The sequence below is a fragment of the Paroedura picta genome, chromosome 8 (genome assembly GCF_049243985.1).
Source record: "Paroedura picta isolate Pp20150507F chromosome 8, Ppicta_v3.0, whole genome shotgun sequence".
Taxonomy (NCBI): domain Eukaryota; kingdom Metazoa; phylum Chordata; class Lepidosauria; order Squamata; family Gekkonidae; genus Paroedura; species Paroedura picta.
Genome location: NC_135376.1, coordinates 39,186,534 through 39,204,288, shown reverse-complemented (window position 1 = coordinate 39,204,288; position 17,755 = coordinate 39,186,534). Strand labels below are relative to the sequence as shown.

Here is a 17,755-nt window from a genome sequence, read left to right as displayed (position 1 = left end):
CCATCACTCCCATATGAGACTATCTCGTTGCAGAGAAACAAGCTCAGGGTTCCCATTGATTTGTCATTGTCATGAGTTCAAATTTCCATGAAAATAAAATGTTCCTTATGTTCATTGTTGTGGCGTGTCTGTATCTTATTTTGAAGGGATGTTTAAACATTACCATAGCGACCAGAGTCAGAGAGCGTTAGAGCAGTGGTTGAGAGTAGAGGAGTAAACTACCCCCCCCCCCACCGGGCCTCAGTAAAATTGTCAAGCATTGAATGGTCCCTGGTGATTTAAAAGGTTGGGGACCACTGTGTTAAGGGACTGCACTGCCATGTGCTCTTTACATTAACAGTAGGTCTTTTGCTGTAAGACAAGATGGATCATTGTAATTTGTATTTTGTCAATTACAGTGCTAGTTTTTATTTAAAAACTTGCTTAAAACTATGCGTGTAATGTGTTCCAGAAATGTTTATGCAGCAATCTATTTTTTAATCTAGCTCACCTACCTCACAGGGTGTCCGTTGTAGGGAGAGGAAAGCGAAGGCGAATGTAAGCCGCTTTGAAACTCCTTTGGGTAGAGAAAAGCGGCATATAAGTAATCTTCAGGACTTGAGCATTAATATTTAGAATAGTTGCATACCCCACCTTTTTCTTGATAGTCAGGATGCAAAGTGGGTGACAGGAGCTAAAATGCATACTTTAGGATGTTGGGAAGCTTACATACAATACACGTAATGTTTTGACATTAAATAATTTTGAAGACATGCTTTCCTCCATTATGTTGTGATATGTCTGTGTCCTTGGGCTAGGACAGAGCAAAGGCTGAACTAGGGACAGAGTAGACAGTATTTGTTATTGTTTTGCAAAGATAACCCTATAATGCTATATATAGCAATTTAGATTTATGGAGGTTTCTTCTTAAAAAGTGGAAGGCAGATGTGCATGCACATATTATAAGATCTGTGATTCTTGAAAAGCATTTAAAAATCTATAGCAGAAGAGCTTCTCGGCTTCCATAGACAGCTTGTGCCTTGACTGAATGTCGGATCATGGCAGCAGAGTAACAAAGGGCACAAAAGATATTCTGTAAGGGAAAATAAACAAGTTTTGAGTTCTAGTTAAACTAGGGCCCCCTCCCCGGTGAAGCCTTTCCGGGGCCTGGCAGTCCCACGGCCGGACGTGCCGCACTGCCTGGCTTCCCCCCATGGCGGGCGACAGTTGTCAGTTCGACTTATTTTCTTTTGGAGAAGGCCTAGGTATTTTATTTTTTATTTAAAAAAAATACATAAAAAGGAACAAAGAAGGATTTGGTACTTCTCTAAGAGGGCCACGAGAGGGAAGTCGCGTTATTCTCTCTGATGTCGTTCCCGCGTTCTGCCTGGCCCTGTTGCCTTCCCGTTTTCTATAGCGCCTCTCGCATCCGAAGCCACGGGCCGTAGCCAGTGCACGTTGATCCTGGAATACCCCGTTAGTCTCTCTGCAGGTACCCCCCGCCTCCTCTTGCGGCCAAAGCCTGGTCCCACGCCGATGGGGCGCTTCCCCGCAGGGAGGGAAAGACTCTCAGTCTGCTTTTCTCTCGCGGCCGTCCTCGGGGTGTTTCCCAAAGCCGACCCTCCATTCAATAGCGCGAGGAGGTTGCTTCAGGACACGAGGCTTGCTTAGTCTTGGGGGGCGTGTGGCCGCCTCCGTCTAGTCCAGGGGTAGTCAAACTGCGGCCCTCCAGATGTCCATGGACTACAATTCCCAGGAGCCCCTGCAGTCCATGGACATCTGGAGGGCCGCAGTTTGACTACCCCTGGTCTAGTCAGTCCCGGCCGCCCCTCGGTGCAAACGTCTCTATGGTTGCAGAGAAGAGAGGCTTTTGTTTTCCCTCTCTATGGTCGCTGCCGACCCGGAAGCAGCTTCTCAGAGCGTTGCGGTCCCGGCAACCAAACCTGCGGCTGGACGAGCGCGGCTTTCCCGGCGAGGTGGCTGGGCGATGGCGGGCACGGCCCTCAAGCGGCTCATGGCGGAGTATAAGCGTGAGTGGGCCGGCGCGGAGGGGTTCTCGGCCCGCTGGAGCCGCCTTGGCCGCGGGGCTCTCGCCGTTCCTTCTCGGGCGCCTGGGCTGCCCCTCGGCCGCGTCTGCGGAGGAGCTGGCGCCGGGACGGCTCCCTGTCTTCGTGGGGGTGGTGAGCGGCTTCTAGCCTGGCACGGAGCGGGGCTCCCGTTGGGTCTGCGAGAAGGCTGCGCCTGGCGAGCTACGCGCCTACCGGCGATCGGCCTTGCTCACTCCGGGAACCCGGCCAGGAGTGGGCTTTAAAGCAGGGGTATTCAAACTGCGGCCCTCCAGATGTTCACGGACTACAATTCCCATGAGTCCCAGCACTTGCTGGCAGGGGCTCATGGGAATTGTAGTCCATTGACATCTGGAGGGCCGCAGTTTGACTACTCCTGCTTTAAAGAATAAAGACAAGGGGAGGCCGTCCCTCCGAGATGTACAAGGGCGGGGGGACTTCATAGCAGAGTGGGGAACTGAACCTGCGTCATCTTAGGGGGAGAGGCGGGCGGCTGTCTCTGTGTGTGTGTGAGAGAGAGAGCGCCCCAGTGTCAGTCACTCCTTCACGCTAACCTGCCTCACAAGGTTGTTGTGAGGAGAAGGATTGCTCTTGGAAAGAAGTTAGAATCTCCCGTTGGTACTGGATGCTGCTGCTTTATTACTCTCAGGACCTAGCGATCTAAGCATATTATACCTGTTTTATTATAGTCGTTTCATGTGAAAAGGTAATGTCATTGGCGTGTGATTAGCTTCTCTATTCAGTTCAAGATGCAGTACTTAAGGGCTTTCTATGGTAGCTCCACCTAGCGGAGATCAAGAAGGAACCCAAACTCGGGATTTTTAATGAAGGGGTTCTGTTGTTATTAATGTTCACCAGAGGTTTATTAATAGCTTTGATATTTGTTGGCTAATTTTTAACTTTTATAGGCTAGAAATGGCGGAAATAATCTAGTCTCACTGCACACTCTGTCTCCATTCATCATTTAAGAAAATACAAACAGAAAAGCCAGAAATGGCTATAGAAAAGACATGACGAAGCTGTTTCAGGATTTTTTTGTATGAAGAAAGCTAGCATCTCCGGTTCAGTCCAGCCTCCTCTTTTATTTGTATTTTTTCAGTGATTTCTCTTTCATATGGGGGAATATTATAATACTTAGTTTCCCATCTGCAATCTGAAGTGGTAGAGCGCAGGAAGAGCTTCAGCACGATTTCAATGAAGGTATTACTGGCCCCAAATAGGGATTTTTGCTGTGGGGGTATTCTGAAGGATACTGACCAAAGATTACAATTTACTTGCTTTCAGTTATGTTCTGTTACCAGCCCATAAAACATGATTCCAGTTGTTCAATCAGTGTAGAAATTAAATTACATCACAATGTAGATAATGATGTGTAAATCAGATACCTCCTTATGGTAACATATTTTATTTTAAGAATAATTTTATTTAAGCCCAGAACTTAATTAGAAAGAAACACTGTTAATATCATGTGTGGTGTCAGTATGTGGGCTAATGCAATATTACATATATACCTGTCTCGTACGGAGTCAAATAATTTGTCCATCTTACTCCCTACTGCAGACAGTGAGTGGCAGTTGCCTAACTCTCTGCTTGGGAACATTCAGTTGGAATGCAGGAAATTGAAGCTAGCATTTAATTCATGCAAAACCTGTGCTCTACTAATTTAGCAGTGTGTTTTTCTATAGCTCAGGAAATGGTAACAAGATGGGTGCATTAAATCATCACCAACAAAACCTTTATTGGCATATGTTTAGAATATACAATATAAGGGAGCAAAAGATCCTACTGCAATGTAAACAAATAAGGTAAACTAAAATCATACTTTAGAATGAGATGTGGTACATTCACTACACCTCATTGCAAGTTGTAAAAACTTGGCAACTGATCCAATAAAGACAGGATTCTGGGAACTCAGAAGAAACAGTGACTTAATTTCATCCAACCGCTTTTCTCGTTTATAAAGCAGCAAGTTTAGGAATTTAGCTTGGAGGGTACAGTAAACCATTTGATGCTGGCATTTGCATCTTCTCCACTAGAGAGAGCAAAAACTTGCTTGTTATTGGCATTCATTTCTCCCATTTTTCTGTCCTCCTGTCTTTGCTTATTATGTGAGGCTTTTTGTAGCAAACACCTGAAGGATCTAGAAAGTGTAGTCCTAAAAAGCTCTTGTGGCTAAATAAATGGAAAAATCAACCTGATGTGACTATAGAAAATCCCATCAATAAAAAGGACAATTCTCCTGAAGTTAAAGAGCCAATAAAAATGGCAACTTTTATTCAGTTTTATCCCTCAAGGGAAAAGATAATCACATTGAGTATAAGCTTCTCAGCCTCTCAATTCCTTTGACTCAAGAAACATCTAATTAGTAAGATATATGTCTGACCAGCTATGGATGTTAATAGCTGCAATTAAAAAAACAAACCTCCCTTCACTATTTTTTCCTCTTGTAGTTTCATAAAAGGTGAATTTAACGGATTAGCCTGGACAAGAGCCTATAACTGACAATCTGATCACATTTGGAGGAACTCTTCTCCCATTTTCACTCCTACTGTTAGTTTTAGGGAAAATATACCTGGAAAGTACCTTAGTGTGTTTGTATTGTTTCTTTTGTCACTTGCTCCTTAATATCTTAATCATTTTATAAAATCTGTTTTATATATATATAAACTTGAAGCTGTGAATACTCTCCCCCTTCCCATTAAAAAAACACAATGTACATTATTCTACGATTACCAAAACCACAACCAGTTCAAATTGGTGGCATAGGGAGTGGAAGTTAATTCAAATGAAAAATATGGGTTTCAATAAAAACAATTTCTACAACAGTGAAGACTGTGTTGACCACTGTGAATGTTGTGTGCTAAAAATAGTATTTATTCTTAATTGTAGAGTTGACCTTGAATCCACCAGAAGGCATAGTAGCTGGTAAGAACTTTATTTATTTTGTCATATCTCTATATTTGAAGTGCAAAATCCATTTAAATAAATTATACATTTCCATCTTTAAACAGGGCCGATGAATGAAGAGAATTTTTTTGAATGGGAAGCTTTGATAATGTAAGTTAATCAACTTTTGTGTAGTGTATTTAAATAATAGCTAAAGGTAGAAGTGATATATATTATTGATTTATTTATTCATTCATATTTATATACCGCCCATACATACATATAATAACTATAACATTAATATTATTAACTGATAATAACAAGGTAACAGTATAACATTAAACAACAGTAATACAACCAGGTCCAGGAGTCTTGGTGGAATTCTAGGGGGGAAGGGGGACAGGGGCTCTGCAAATGTTGTTGATAGTTCCTGGCTTCAGCCAAATGCCTGGTGAAGAGCTCCCTTTTGCAGGCCCCGCGGAACTGTTTTAGTTCCATCAGGGCCCTGATCTCCTCTGGGAGCTCATTCCACCAGGTGGGGGCCAGGATGGAGAAGGCTCTGGCTTTGGTCGAGGCCAGGTGGACTTCTTTAGGGCCAGGGACCATTAGCCGGTTGGTAGCGGCGGAGCGTAGAGCTCTTTTGGGGTCATAGGCAGGGAGGTGGTCCCTCAGGTACACTGGGCCTTGAAGGTGATTACCAGAACCTTTAGCCTGATCCAAAATTCAACTGGCAACCATTGCGGTTGATGGAGGATGGACCGGATGTGGGATCTCCATGGTGTTGCTGTGAGAATCCTGGCCACTGCGTTTTGGACCAGCTGTAGTTTCTGGGTCAAGGCTAAGGGCAGGCCTGCGTAGAGCGAGTTACAGAAATCCAGTCTGGAGATGACCATTTCGCCGATAACTGTGTTCTGGGGCCAGGTAGGGCGCTAGTAGCTTGTAGCTCATTGACACTGCAGAAGGGTAATGAATCTTGTGTAAAACAAGCCACTTGATCTCCATACAGATGTTTGGTTTTTAGAAGATTTGTAGGCTGTTTTTCCAGAGACCTGCTTGAAGTGGCTAATGATAAAAAGTAAAACAAATGCAGTAAAACCAGCTGTATAATAATCTCACTATCTATAGTCATAAAACCACTAACCTATAAGCAGTATAAAATAATTTAAGAACAAAATCATGCAAATATTAAACAGGCAGGGTACAAGCTTAAAATATAAGAAAACAGTCAACTAAAATCGTGGGCTAATACTTTCCTTAAAATTCTGGTTAAATGAATGTTTTACCTTGGCATCTGAATGCCAGCAGAATAGCTTGAAAGGAATATGACATTCCAGAGGCCATGTGCCACCACCAAGAAAGCCCACTCTAGTTGCCTGTCATCTTGCCTCTATGTGGCGAGGCACATAGAGCAGGGTGTGAGATGAATATTACAGCTGGTGATGTAGACAACGTGGGGAGAAGTGGCCCTTCAGATGCCACAGGCCCCAGTCTTTTAGGGTTTAAAAGGTAAACACCAGCACTTCGAATTCAACCTGGAAACAAATAAGCAGCCAGTGCAGACCTTTCAGCACAGACATGATAAGGTCCCTGTCTCTAGCCCCCGCTGGCTGCACTAATTGAAGCATTCAGACACTTCAGCCCATGTAGAACACCTTAAGATAAAGATTTCTCACCACTCACATGCCTGAACACTGTAATATGTTTTTTAAACATTAATTTTACAGTTTGGATATATAATAGTTGCGTGAAGTTGAATAACAACTAGGTTTTTTTTTGTTTTAAGCGGTCTGGGACTGGTGTCCCTTATGGGACCACCTTTTCCCTTATAATCCCCCAAGAGCAGTATAATCTTCAGACCAACATCTGCTCAGGGTCCCTGGCCCCAAAAAGGTAAAGTTGGCCTTGACTTGGCTCAGCCTGGTGGAAGGTAGGGTTGTGCGGTTCAGCCACCAAAGCAGCCGTTCGACCCTGAAGCGGCCAACGCTGTCTGAATCATCTGGCACTCTGAGTTGTAAAACTTCTTAGAGAAATGGTTCTAGAAAACCATTGATCAATAAGCTTTATTTTGAATTAGAAAAGTACATGCGGAAACAACATGGTAACAGTTAAACATTCAGTACAAATTCTGGTTATGTGACACTATAAGATAATGGAGAATTCTTATGAACAATGTCCTGCTAGCATCAGGTGTAAAAGACAGCACTAATGAAGTAAGAAAAAGCAAAGTGCATCAAAGCTTTTACAAGTCTCTGGGTAATTGTTGTCTTAAATATTGAATCCTGTCTTCATAACATTCATATACCCATGGGAAAAGCACTTTGAGCTTATTTGTCTAGGGACAGGTTTACTTTCACATCAATATTTCCCTTGCAATTGTAGTTTAGGTGCAAGCGAGAACTGATGAGCTGAATTTGAAAATGGGAAGGTGTTTATAAACCACTCATCTTTGAGTGTTTACCTTTTACTAATGTAAATTGTTCTGTTCTGTCTGGGTATAAATGGTAATGCAGGAAGTTTGTGATTAAAAAAAGCAGATATTTGAAGAGTAAATTATTGAGAAGTGGTGGCTGTTCATGAGCATGAAAAAGTATCAAGCCTCGTGTTTTGTGACTCATGGGTATGGTCGCATTGGGGGTACTTGATGTTCCCATACAATGGATGCCTGTGGGTGGTACTGCTACTTTCCTTGGTGCAACTTTGTGCCTCTTTTGGGGGGCATTCCTAGGCCTGAAGGGCTTAGGGAGCCTGCTAACTCCAGCCATGCCCCTCAATCTGCCCGCATCGCCATCAGTGCAGAGGCCTCTGCCAGCACACAGCCACTGCAGAGCTATGCACCCAAAAGCAGTGCTGGGGTCCTGCGCTGGTGTGACTGGCCTTTACGCATGTCTAAGAAATGTCCATTTCCTCCCTCCTTAGGATTGCACTATGAGTAACATATCTGCAGAGTTTCTAAAGTAGAAATATGCGTTTGATGATGTTGTCTCAGAGTGCAAAGGAATGAATATAATGATACCTGCTGGGAGCCAAGACTATATGGAGTAGTAATTATTTCCAAAATGTGAAAAGATTTGTGTCCCTATACAGTGTGAATACTGGGATATGCTTAGTCATTTAACATAGGAGGCTAACTGTATTTTCCTCTGGTTGGAATATACTTGTTTATTAACTTCAAAAATGATAGTGTTTGAAATTGTACAGTATATGTTACCAGATCAATTTAACCCACTAAAATTATACCAAAATATTCATTGTTAGAACTTGGTTAGCCTGAAGGCTGATCCTTTAAAAATAACAAGTACAAATTTAAGCCAATAATTCAAAAAGCTGTCTAGAGGAGTAATTATATTTTAGTTTTAGGTATATTACTTTTTTAATGTGTATGTTTACTTCAGTTTGGAATTCCCCCTCTTTGTGCATTGATGTGATTTGGGCTGAGGGTGGGTTGCAGCTGCTTTCTTGAAAACAGAAGAAACAGTTCATGTGTGCTTAAAAACAATTATTATAGAATTAACTGACCTCCCATAAGTGTTTGTTCTTTCAGCAGTTGCTCACATGAAACTTGTCTACCCTTCTATTTTCCATAATTGTACATTGCTGATGGAATTTAAAGTTATCCTTTACTTTTGTTTATGTTTGAAGATACATGTAAAATTACATTTGTGTAATCTGAAAAAAATATTTTTTGCCTTTACATGCAACTGAAGCAAAACAACCTCTAACTTCTGATATGTATATTCTTCAGTATTGAGTACTGTGTTAAAATGATTTTGGACAGTGTAGTCTAATCTGTTATTACTTAATTGGCAAAGAAGAATATTTCTATACTAAGAACTGGAGGAGTGACAGACTGCTTTGAAGTTTTAAAGAATATAATCCATCGTGGAGGGAGCATTTACTCAGTGTCACTCATTGGAAAAAAGAAATTGATTCAGATGAACTTACAGTGGCCTTTTAGAAATTGTAGTTTTACATTAGATTATGTTGACTTGTTAAAATAGTTTTAGTTAGAGATGCTGCCAAACTCACACCTAATTTTCTTGTAATGCAAATTTCTGCTGTTTATATGCATACTATCCATATTTTACAAACTCATGTGCTTTCATCGCACAAACAGCCTGAATGATGCCTAGTTCCTTATTTCTGAAAGTGGTACATAAACATTTGGTAATTCACAAAAGCAACTGTGTTACGTCCTATAGCATCACGTTAATGATTGAGCTTTCACTCTAGTCATGCTCCTGTGTCCCTCCCCCACCCCCTTGCAGAGAGCCCAGTCGTTCAGGTGGGCCTGCTGCTTTTCTTTGGTGAGGAGTCCTGAGGCAACTTGAGTTTTCCATTGTATCTGCAGTTCTGAAATGTAGATCTTATGTTATTGTGTTTTTTTGCCCACTTCTCTAATTTCTCCAACTATGCCCAGGAACGACTGGTCGGTCTATGCGGGGGGGGGGGGGGGGAGCTGTGAGCACATACTTGGAAGCTTTGCTTGTAGAAATTATGGTTGGTGCTTTCCAAGATTGGTGTATGCGTGTGCACGTTGTATATAAACTTCATATGCTTCAGATCTAGCCAGTTAATAGGCCTGCCCAACCTATATATCCTAATTGCGCGCCCTGAGGGCTGCAATTGCTTTTATAACGTGTGTTAAATTCTACCTTGTACATGTTCCCATAGGACCATTAGTGGAGTCCTCTCATAAACTTTGGTTTATGGAGTGCCTGTTCAGTGGCAGTGCCTGATACTTCTGTCCATACCATGTAACAACGTCTTCAAAGCAAAGCGATCAGCACCTGCCGGCTAGATCTCTTAACGTGAAGATACTAAAATCTGGAACATGCCTTGAAGACAGATTGAGTATAATTGAGCAAACACACCCTAGTAATTAAGCAGTGTTGTGACCTTCCTAGTAATTTAATGTGCAGGCTTTGATTTCCCCCTTTCTCCCTCCCTCTTCAGCTTCTTGTTTTAGGTTAGAGTAGATGGTTGCAAGCACATTAAGTTTTCATCCTTGAGATTTCTTTCTAAAGAACACTGTGTTTTTCAGTATATGTGGATTTAACTGCTTAGTGCCTGTATTGGAATGAGTAGCAGTTGCCTGTATTATGTAAGGAAGCTGAACAAAGTGAATCTACTGTTTACTTGGTGGACTGGAATTTTTTTTGGGGAGGCATGAAGAGAGAAGCATGGGGTGCAGGGCATGGGAAATAAAAAACGGCCTGTAAATGGAGCTGATGGGGAAGGCAAAAATGGTAAGGGCTGGTCTACCTGTGTGAGTAGGTCACTACTTTTCATTGTGTGGTCCCTTTGTGACATAGTAATGTGGAGATGAGGAAAGCCATGTCAACATGTGTTTTTTTAAAATAATTTATATGGCATTAAAGTTTTGAAAATTCTAATTGATAAAATATTAAATGGGATTAAAATGGTTGAATGCAGGTTTCCTAGTTCCAGAAGATATTCTTTCTAAAAAAATTACATGCCATAATTGCTTATTTCCAAAGCTGCATTTTAGCAGGCAATATATACTTAAAGTGCATTTAATTACAGTCTTCTGCCATCCAGTATTATTTTCTTGATTTCGTTTTTTAGTAACATGTTGGAGCTGTTTTTAAACAGTTAAATTTTTTGTTTTGTTTACAGGGGCCCAGAAGACACTTGCTTTGAGTATGGTGTTTTCCCTGCTATTTTGAGTTTTCCTCTTGACTATCCTTTAAGTCCTCCAAAGATGAGGTTCACGTGTGAAATGTTTCACCCAAACAGTAAGTTCTTCAAATAGGTAACACCATGTCTGATCATGTGGATGAAATATCCCATTGTCTGTTTGCCATTGCGACATTTTCACATTGGGAAATTAAAGGATCACTTGAACACTAGTTTGAATGTTTCAACTAGCAGCAGTTGTCTAGACCAGTGGTCCCCAACCTTTTTATCACCGGGGACCACTCAACGCTTGACAATTTTACTGAGGCTCAGTGGGGGGGGAGTAGTTTACTCCTCTACTCTCAACCACTTCCCTAACGCTCTCTGATCGCTATGGTAATGTTTAAACATCCCTTCAAAATAAGATACAGACACACCACAACAATGAACATAAGGAACATTTTATTTTCATGGAAATTTGAACTCATGACAATGACAAATCAATGGGAACCCTGAGCTTGTTTCTCTGCAACGAGATAGTCCCATCTGGGAGTGATGGGAGACAATGACACCCGAAGTGTGTTGTAAAGCAGTGGTCCCCAACCTTTCTGAGGCTGGGGACCAGCAGGGCATCAGGCCGCGCCCCCGCGGACCGCGCCCGCTCATTGGGCCGCGCCCGCACGGGCGTGCGGCCTGGCCCTGATTCCCTCTCCCCGCCCTCCCGCAGTAAGAAGCTTCCCGGGCCGCAAGCTTGCGGCCTGGGAAGTTTTTTACTGCGGGGGGGCGGGGAGAGGGAGCCACGGCCCGGCGCCATGGCCTTCGCGGCCCGCAGGTTGGGGACCACTGTTGTAAAGGGCCGGGGGGATGAAGTAAAGGGCCCGGGGGGGGGGAGGCGTCCTTTACGGCCCACCTCCAATTAGTCGACGGACCACATGTGGTCCGCGGCCCACAGGTTGGGGATCGCTAGTCTAGACCTAGTTCTAAATTCTATTTCAAACACTTTGAATACTCTTCTGCTATAATGCATAGTTTGCATCCAGCCAAACAAGACTTGGGAAACGGGAAGCCTTGATTTGAACTGTAGCCACAGTGGGTGTGTTGGAGGGAAGATTCTTCTCAAATGTGTCATTCTCCTCACCTCACAACCCACCTCACAATGTTTACTGCACTGGGGAAAATATCCTGAGATTATACAGACAATCTGTGTGCTTCACCTACAGTGGACAAGTCTAGGGGAGTTAACCTTACAGTGTTGTCCCAGTCCCTTCAATGAGGGAGTAACACCCTAGAAATCAATCATAGATCTTTCGTATTTTTGTTGGTCTTAGCCCTTACTATTGCCAATTGGTGTGGTGCTACTCTTTTCTGCTGTTTCTGACAATCGAAGCAGTACACCATGCTAGAAAAAATAAGTGAGCCCAACCTTTTACACAATAACAGGTTAGAATAGCATTGCCATGTTTACTTCCAGTGTGATCTGCCACCATCCCATTTGGAGACTTGAAAGAGGATGAACACACCCCACCCTCATGCATGATGAAAGGTGCACAGAACATCTATTGAACAAAATCTTGCTGTTCTTTACATATTCTTTACATGTTCTTTACATATTCTGTGTAGCAAATGTGTTGCACTTCTTTGAAACTAATAGCATGCACTTCAAAAAATATTGGGTTGGATTCTGTGATTACACAAGCAAAAGGCAGTTGCAATAGCAGATCTTCCCCTTCTCACTGCTTCTATTTGTAGCCCTAAAACAGCCATTGTCAGGGGTCTCAAGAGACTGACAGACAAAAGGCGCCCAGGTACAGGGGATGCGGTGAGGAGAAATCAAGTGGAATTCACAGAAAATTCACAGAAAATCATAATCTTAATTCCTGCTGAGACTGATCCAGGGGCTTTTATTGTCATTTTCCCTTGGTTTCTTGTCTTCCCCTTGTCCTAGCTTTCTAAACACATGAACAAAGTCTATGCCTTATTACGTAACTTGAAGTTTTGAGATATGTGTGTAATCTCAAATATGTTGACATCCAGTCATCATTACTCCAATTTTCAGAGTATTACTTGGGTAGGAATAAAAAATAACTCATTCATATATTTATACGTAGTTAATGTCTTCTGGAAAGATAAGTCTTATCTTGTTGCTTGTGTGTGTCCAGGCATTCTGCATGTGTGTGCTTCTTTTTTAAAAAAAATAACACAAAGCCCATGCTTGAATTGTTCAATCCTGTGTTTTAGATTATGATATTTAAGAAATGGATGTTTCACTATTGATATCTAAGGAAATGTTCCACTTGGGATTCACGAATGAATGATGACTTGTTTCCTAGAACTGCTAAGGATACATGCTGTTGTTGTCACAGCTGCTTTAAACTTAACTATGGGCTCTTCTGCTGTGGAAAAGAAGCAGAAATTTTTGCCAAGTCCATCTTGCCGCATTTTGCCCTCCTTTCCGCTTTCAGGCATTTATTGTTAGGTTTTAGAAAATGTTGCTGTGGCAGCAGTTGTCACCACGACACAAGGCTCTTCACTGTATGACTTAAAAGTAAACTATGGCAGCCATTTTGTGGCTGGTGCTGCCTCCTGCATTGGCCATTTCGTGGCTGCACTCGCCACACTGTGTCAGAATTTCAAAGGTGCCCACGTGTTCAGAAAGGCGGAGGACTCCTGGCCTAGGGAAGCTCGGTTGTAGGCATGGCAGGAACTTGGGAATCTTCAGCTATTCATTTCTGTGCAAATAATGTGGTACTTACTTGTAAAATATGTGTTCCTCTTTTCAGTTTATCCAGATGGCAGAGTTTGCATCTCTATTCTTCATGCCCCTGGAGATGATCCCATGGGCTATGAGAGCAGTGCCGAACGATGGAGCCCTGTACAGAGCGTAGAAAAGATCCTTTTGTCAGTGGTCAGCATGCTGGCAGGTATGGGACAAATTTATCTGCAGATCCTCAGCTAGAAAAACTGTTGTAACAGTAACAGTTTACCATCCTCCTCTAGTACTAGTGCTCTAGTACTGCTCATTCATGTTTTATGTAATATCTCTTCTTCACCCCCTTCAACTAGATTTCTTCGATTATATGTATATTTGTATGCATGCTTATATGTGTTCGTGCATGAGTGTTAAGTTAGGCAACAATAAATTTAATGCCACAAGATTCTTAGTTATTTTTGCACTGATGTAGATATCATTCAAAGGTATGAGAACTGCCTGATTTTTCCCATTTCTTTTTCATTTCCCCTTTGCAGAACCCAATGACGAGAGTGGAGCCAATGTGGATGCCTCAAAAATGTGGCGGGAAGACAGAGAACAGTTTAACAAAATAGCCAAGCAAATTGTTCAGAAGTCACTTGGACTTTAAGGAGAAAAGAAGACTGGAAGACTGACAATCGTAGCATTTTGAACTCTTCTCAGACTGACAAATGGCAGTGCTGCCAATTGGTACCAAAAGCAAACCTTGCAAAGAATTTAACTGTGTTTCTTAAGTTGTTTTCCTCACCCTCCTCTTCTTAATTTTATCTCTAAAGAAGAAATATCTGAAAGTGCAGTGTTTTGCAGTTGCTCCAGACTAAGCCAATAGGTTTAGATTGGAGTAACTCTGCATTAGGAATGCATGACATGGAAGCAGATAGGATGCAGATGGATTTAGCGGTGTGGTAAAAGTTATGTAGTGCTGTAGTCACGTTGTATTTTGGAAAACTTGGGAATCTTTCATATTACGTGGCTCTTCAGTGATATTCGTTTTATTTTCTTTCCCCACTTTAGTGCAGATAACAATGCAATACAGTGCACTTTCAGGTAGCTGGACTGAAATTACAAGTGCCCAAAACAGCAGAAAAATGCATCTTAAACACTGGAAGCAGAGAGGATATCTTTTTTTTTTTTAGACCATTTTACATAAGATAGAATGGAGAGCAGTTTAGCGTCTTCCCCCTTGAGGATGTTAAACATGAATACAGCAGAGTTCTTAGGCAAGATTATTTTGTAAGCAACTGACTGACTGGAAGGAGTGATCAGTGTAATTGGCAATCTGCTTCCAGATGTAGCATTTTATTTGCCCTTAATATGTCTGCTTTTGGAAGCCTTCAAGCCTGCTGGATTTGTTACTGAGGCACCTGTTGAACTTGTTAGGACTTCAGTAGGTTTGATGTCATATGAATAATCATAATTCCTAAAATACCTTGGATGCCCAAGACAGACTCGCCTGTCTGAGTAGATGCTGGAAATAACTAGCTGTACTGCAGAACAGGAGTTCTTTTAATCTCTAGTAATCTAAAGAGTCTGGTGTTATTGAGACTAAATGGAAATGGGAAGAGCGTAGGTCATTGTTTGCAAATATGAATATTGCGCAGGAATTGGTGCTTCTGAACATAATTTATTCTTGCACCCTCTTCAGTATTGGAGTGAGAGCCTGTGGCTTGCATCCCTAGAGCATTTCTGCAGGTGGGAGTATTTCTGCCCAAGGAGTTTGACTTTGTTGCCTCCCTGGTCCCAATTTGGGGGGGGGGAGGTTGGGTTGCAGTAGTGGTAGTGGAAGGAGTGTAGAGAAAGCTGTAGTCTAGAGCTGGAAATCCTCCTGCCCATGGAAAACCCTGTACTGGATTTAATCCTTTTTGTTAGTGTCAGTTTCTAGAATTTACATCCCACAGGAATGAAAAGCAGTGCTCTGTTCCTCTTTGTTGGTATGACAAGATACTTAAGGAGTCAGCCCTCAGTATGGTGTTTCATGGCCAGCTTCTTCAGAAATAATTAACATCTGGTTTATCAAAGGAGTGTCTACATTGCTTCAGGATACTAAGTAAACTTACCTTGCAAGAAATCCCATGAACACAGACTTGGATTGGGGTTACTTTTTATGCTGTCTATACTTGAATTTGAGTTTCAGATTTATATTTAGATCAGTATTTTGTTAACCACATCTTGCAGATCTGAGCTCACATTATAAATATGCAATATTGAATGTCAGTTGGCCACATCCTTATTCCCAGTGAGCTGAACTGGGCGGTGAAGTGGCCAATGAAAATTGTTCTGAACTGCATCTACAAATGTTCATTTCTTTTTGTGAATGGTAGATGTTTTGTTCCTTTTAATAGATTCAATATAGTTTAGAGAACCCAATGTGATGACAGCATTCAAAAAAGGAAAGATCTGCAGGAAAGCTCTCCTGCTTCAGCTGTGTACATTGACAGTATTTAAAAAGCAAAACATGGATTTCTTAAATAAAAGGCGTATTTTATTTTACTTTATTGAAAATGCACCTTTGGAAGGAGTCTGACTTTAAGTTACAGTAAATGTGGAATAAAGCTAAATAAAAACATGGGCTCTTCAGAGTCCACAGAAAAGGTGTGGACAGAAAATAAACTATGTAGCACATGTGTGATATAGAGGCATTATCTGTTTGCTTGAAATATTTATATGCCAACCTTTCTCCCAGACATCACCAGCAAGTGGTAAAAATATTGTAAAAACCCTGATAAAACAAGAAACATAAAAACCAATCTAAAAACTCTTTGGGTCCCTACTAGTCAGATATTCCCCAATTGCCCCTAGACTCATGCTGTTCTCAAAACACTGCAAACTAACTCTGTCTTATAACCTTACGGGAGAGTCAGGAGAGTAGGAACCCCCTGACCTCTGACAAGAAGCTGGGGCAACCACCGGGGGACGGGACGGGACGACACTCTGCTGTTTTGTCTGGCATTTTGTCTGAGTGTGCATTTAAATGCAAATGTTTACATGATAAGCAGCTCTCCATTGTGGTTGTCCAATGTACACATGATGGGAGAAGGTCACATTATGGCATAAAAACAGGTTCACAGATCTTCACTCTATCTTCCTACTATAATGGGTAAAGCAGAATTTAGGAAACAGCACCCTGGTGATTCTTTAGTATGGGTGCAAACCAGGCACTAGGCCAGGGCTGGCTAAACTATGACTCTCCAGATGTTCATGGACTATGATGACCTGTAGTTCCTGGACATCTGAAGGACCACAGTTTGGCCACCCCTACACCAGGCTATATTCAGCAAAGACTGGTTTGCATACTAACTGTCAATGTTTGCTATATAATTTGTGAGCCGACCTTGTTTGGGAGGAGTGACCTGTTCTCCCATTAGTTCTGAATGTATGGTGAAAAAACAACCACATCCCTCTGATGTATGGAAATTTGCTTGCTCTTTTAAATTGAAAGTTGCTTCATGTAAGGCTGTGGTACAGCTCCAGTGCCAGGACCATAACATCCTTTATTTCAAGGGTCCCTGTCTGCTAGGACATTTGCCAAGACTGTTCCTGGTGCCTGTCAAGTGCTTTTAGGAGATAGGTGGGGCTTTTACATAGCTGGGCTTCATAATGACTGTGTGGATTAAAAGGCATCTTGTTAAACAGAATTTCTACCTGAAGTGTTGAAGAGGTGCTATTATAGTTTTATATATAACCTGTCTCCTCTCTCCTGAACCTCTCTTCAGCCACATTTCATGGTTGACTTTGTCTCCTGTGGCAGCCATTTTGTGGCTGGCTCTGCCTCCTATACTAGTTCTTTTGCGATTGTGCCCACCACCCTGTATTAGAATTCCAGTAAGTGTTCGCAGGCTCAGAAATGTTGAGGGAGATTAAAACTAAGATGCAAGCCGATGTTGCAAAATCAGGTACTGGCATATTTAAAATTATATTAATAAATCAAACATATTAAAAGTCAAAATCCAGGTTGCAAAACATTAGTCACATACAAAACTGTCAGAGCTCACCCTGTCCTTAGACTGTCAGAAGAGAGGTAAAATAAACTCGCAACACGACTTGGTTCATAATTTAAAAGAATTTAATTAAAAGAGTACTTTTTTTGGGGGGTATGAGTAATAAAATATTTTTCCCCCTGCTTTTGCACCATGAGTCCTAGCTTTAATTTTTTTTTATCTCTTGTGACTGGTGTAGCCCTTTTATTTCCTTCAAAAGGTTGGGGAACACCCGCTTTATTCCTTTTGATTTTGACAATAATGCTGAGCTGATAAGACTCCACATCCCCTAGCCCCCAGCAATACCTCTGATCAGTGTAACTTTTTCCCAGTAAAAAAAGTATTTCTATTGAACTTGTTTCTTGTCAAGTGCCAGGATTATTCTAACACGTATTACAATAATATGCATGCAAGCAACTTTTAAATCTGTTGTTTCACCTTTCTGTTTAGATTGTTTGCTT

General features: G+C 41.8%; 1 protein-coding gene across 2 annotated transcripts; it reads left to right on the top strand.

The window, feature by feature from the left end:
- Window positions 1-1,858: 1,858 nt before the first annotated feature.
- UBE2G2 (ubiquitin conjugating enzyme E2 G2) lies at window positions 1,859-15,807 on the top strand. 2 transcript variants are annotated; one of them, XM_077349167.1, is made up of 6 exons: window positions 1,859-2,009; window positions 4,935-4,970; window positions 5,057-5,102; window positions 10,569-10,687; window positions 13,349-13,489; window positions 13,815-15,807. In XM_077349167.1, the coding sequence occupies exons 1-6, from the start codon at window positions 1,865-1,867 to the stop codon at window positions 13,925-13,927; spliced, it is 600 nt and encodes a 199-aa protein (XP_077205282.1). In that variant the 5' UTR covers window positions 1,859-1,864; the 3' UTR covers window positions 13,928-15,807. The 2 variants fall into 2 exon arrangements, with proteins under 2 accessions (XP_077205282.1, XP_077205283.1); XM_077349168.1 differs by lacking the exon at window positions 1,859-2,009 and adding an exon at window positions 3,178-3,245.
- The last annotated feature ends 1,948 nt before the right edge of the window (window positions 15,808-17,755 follow it).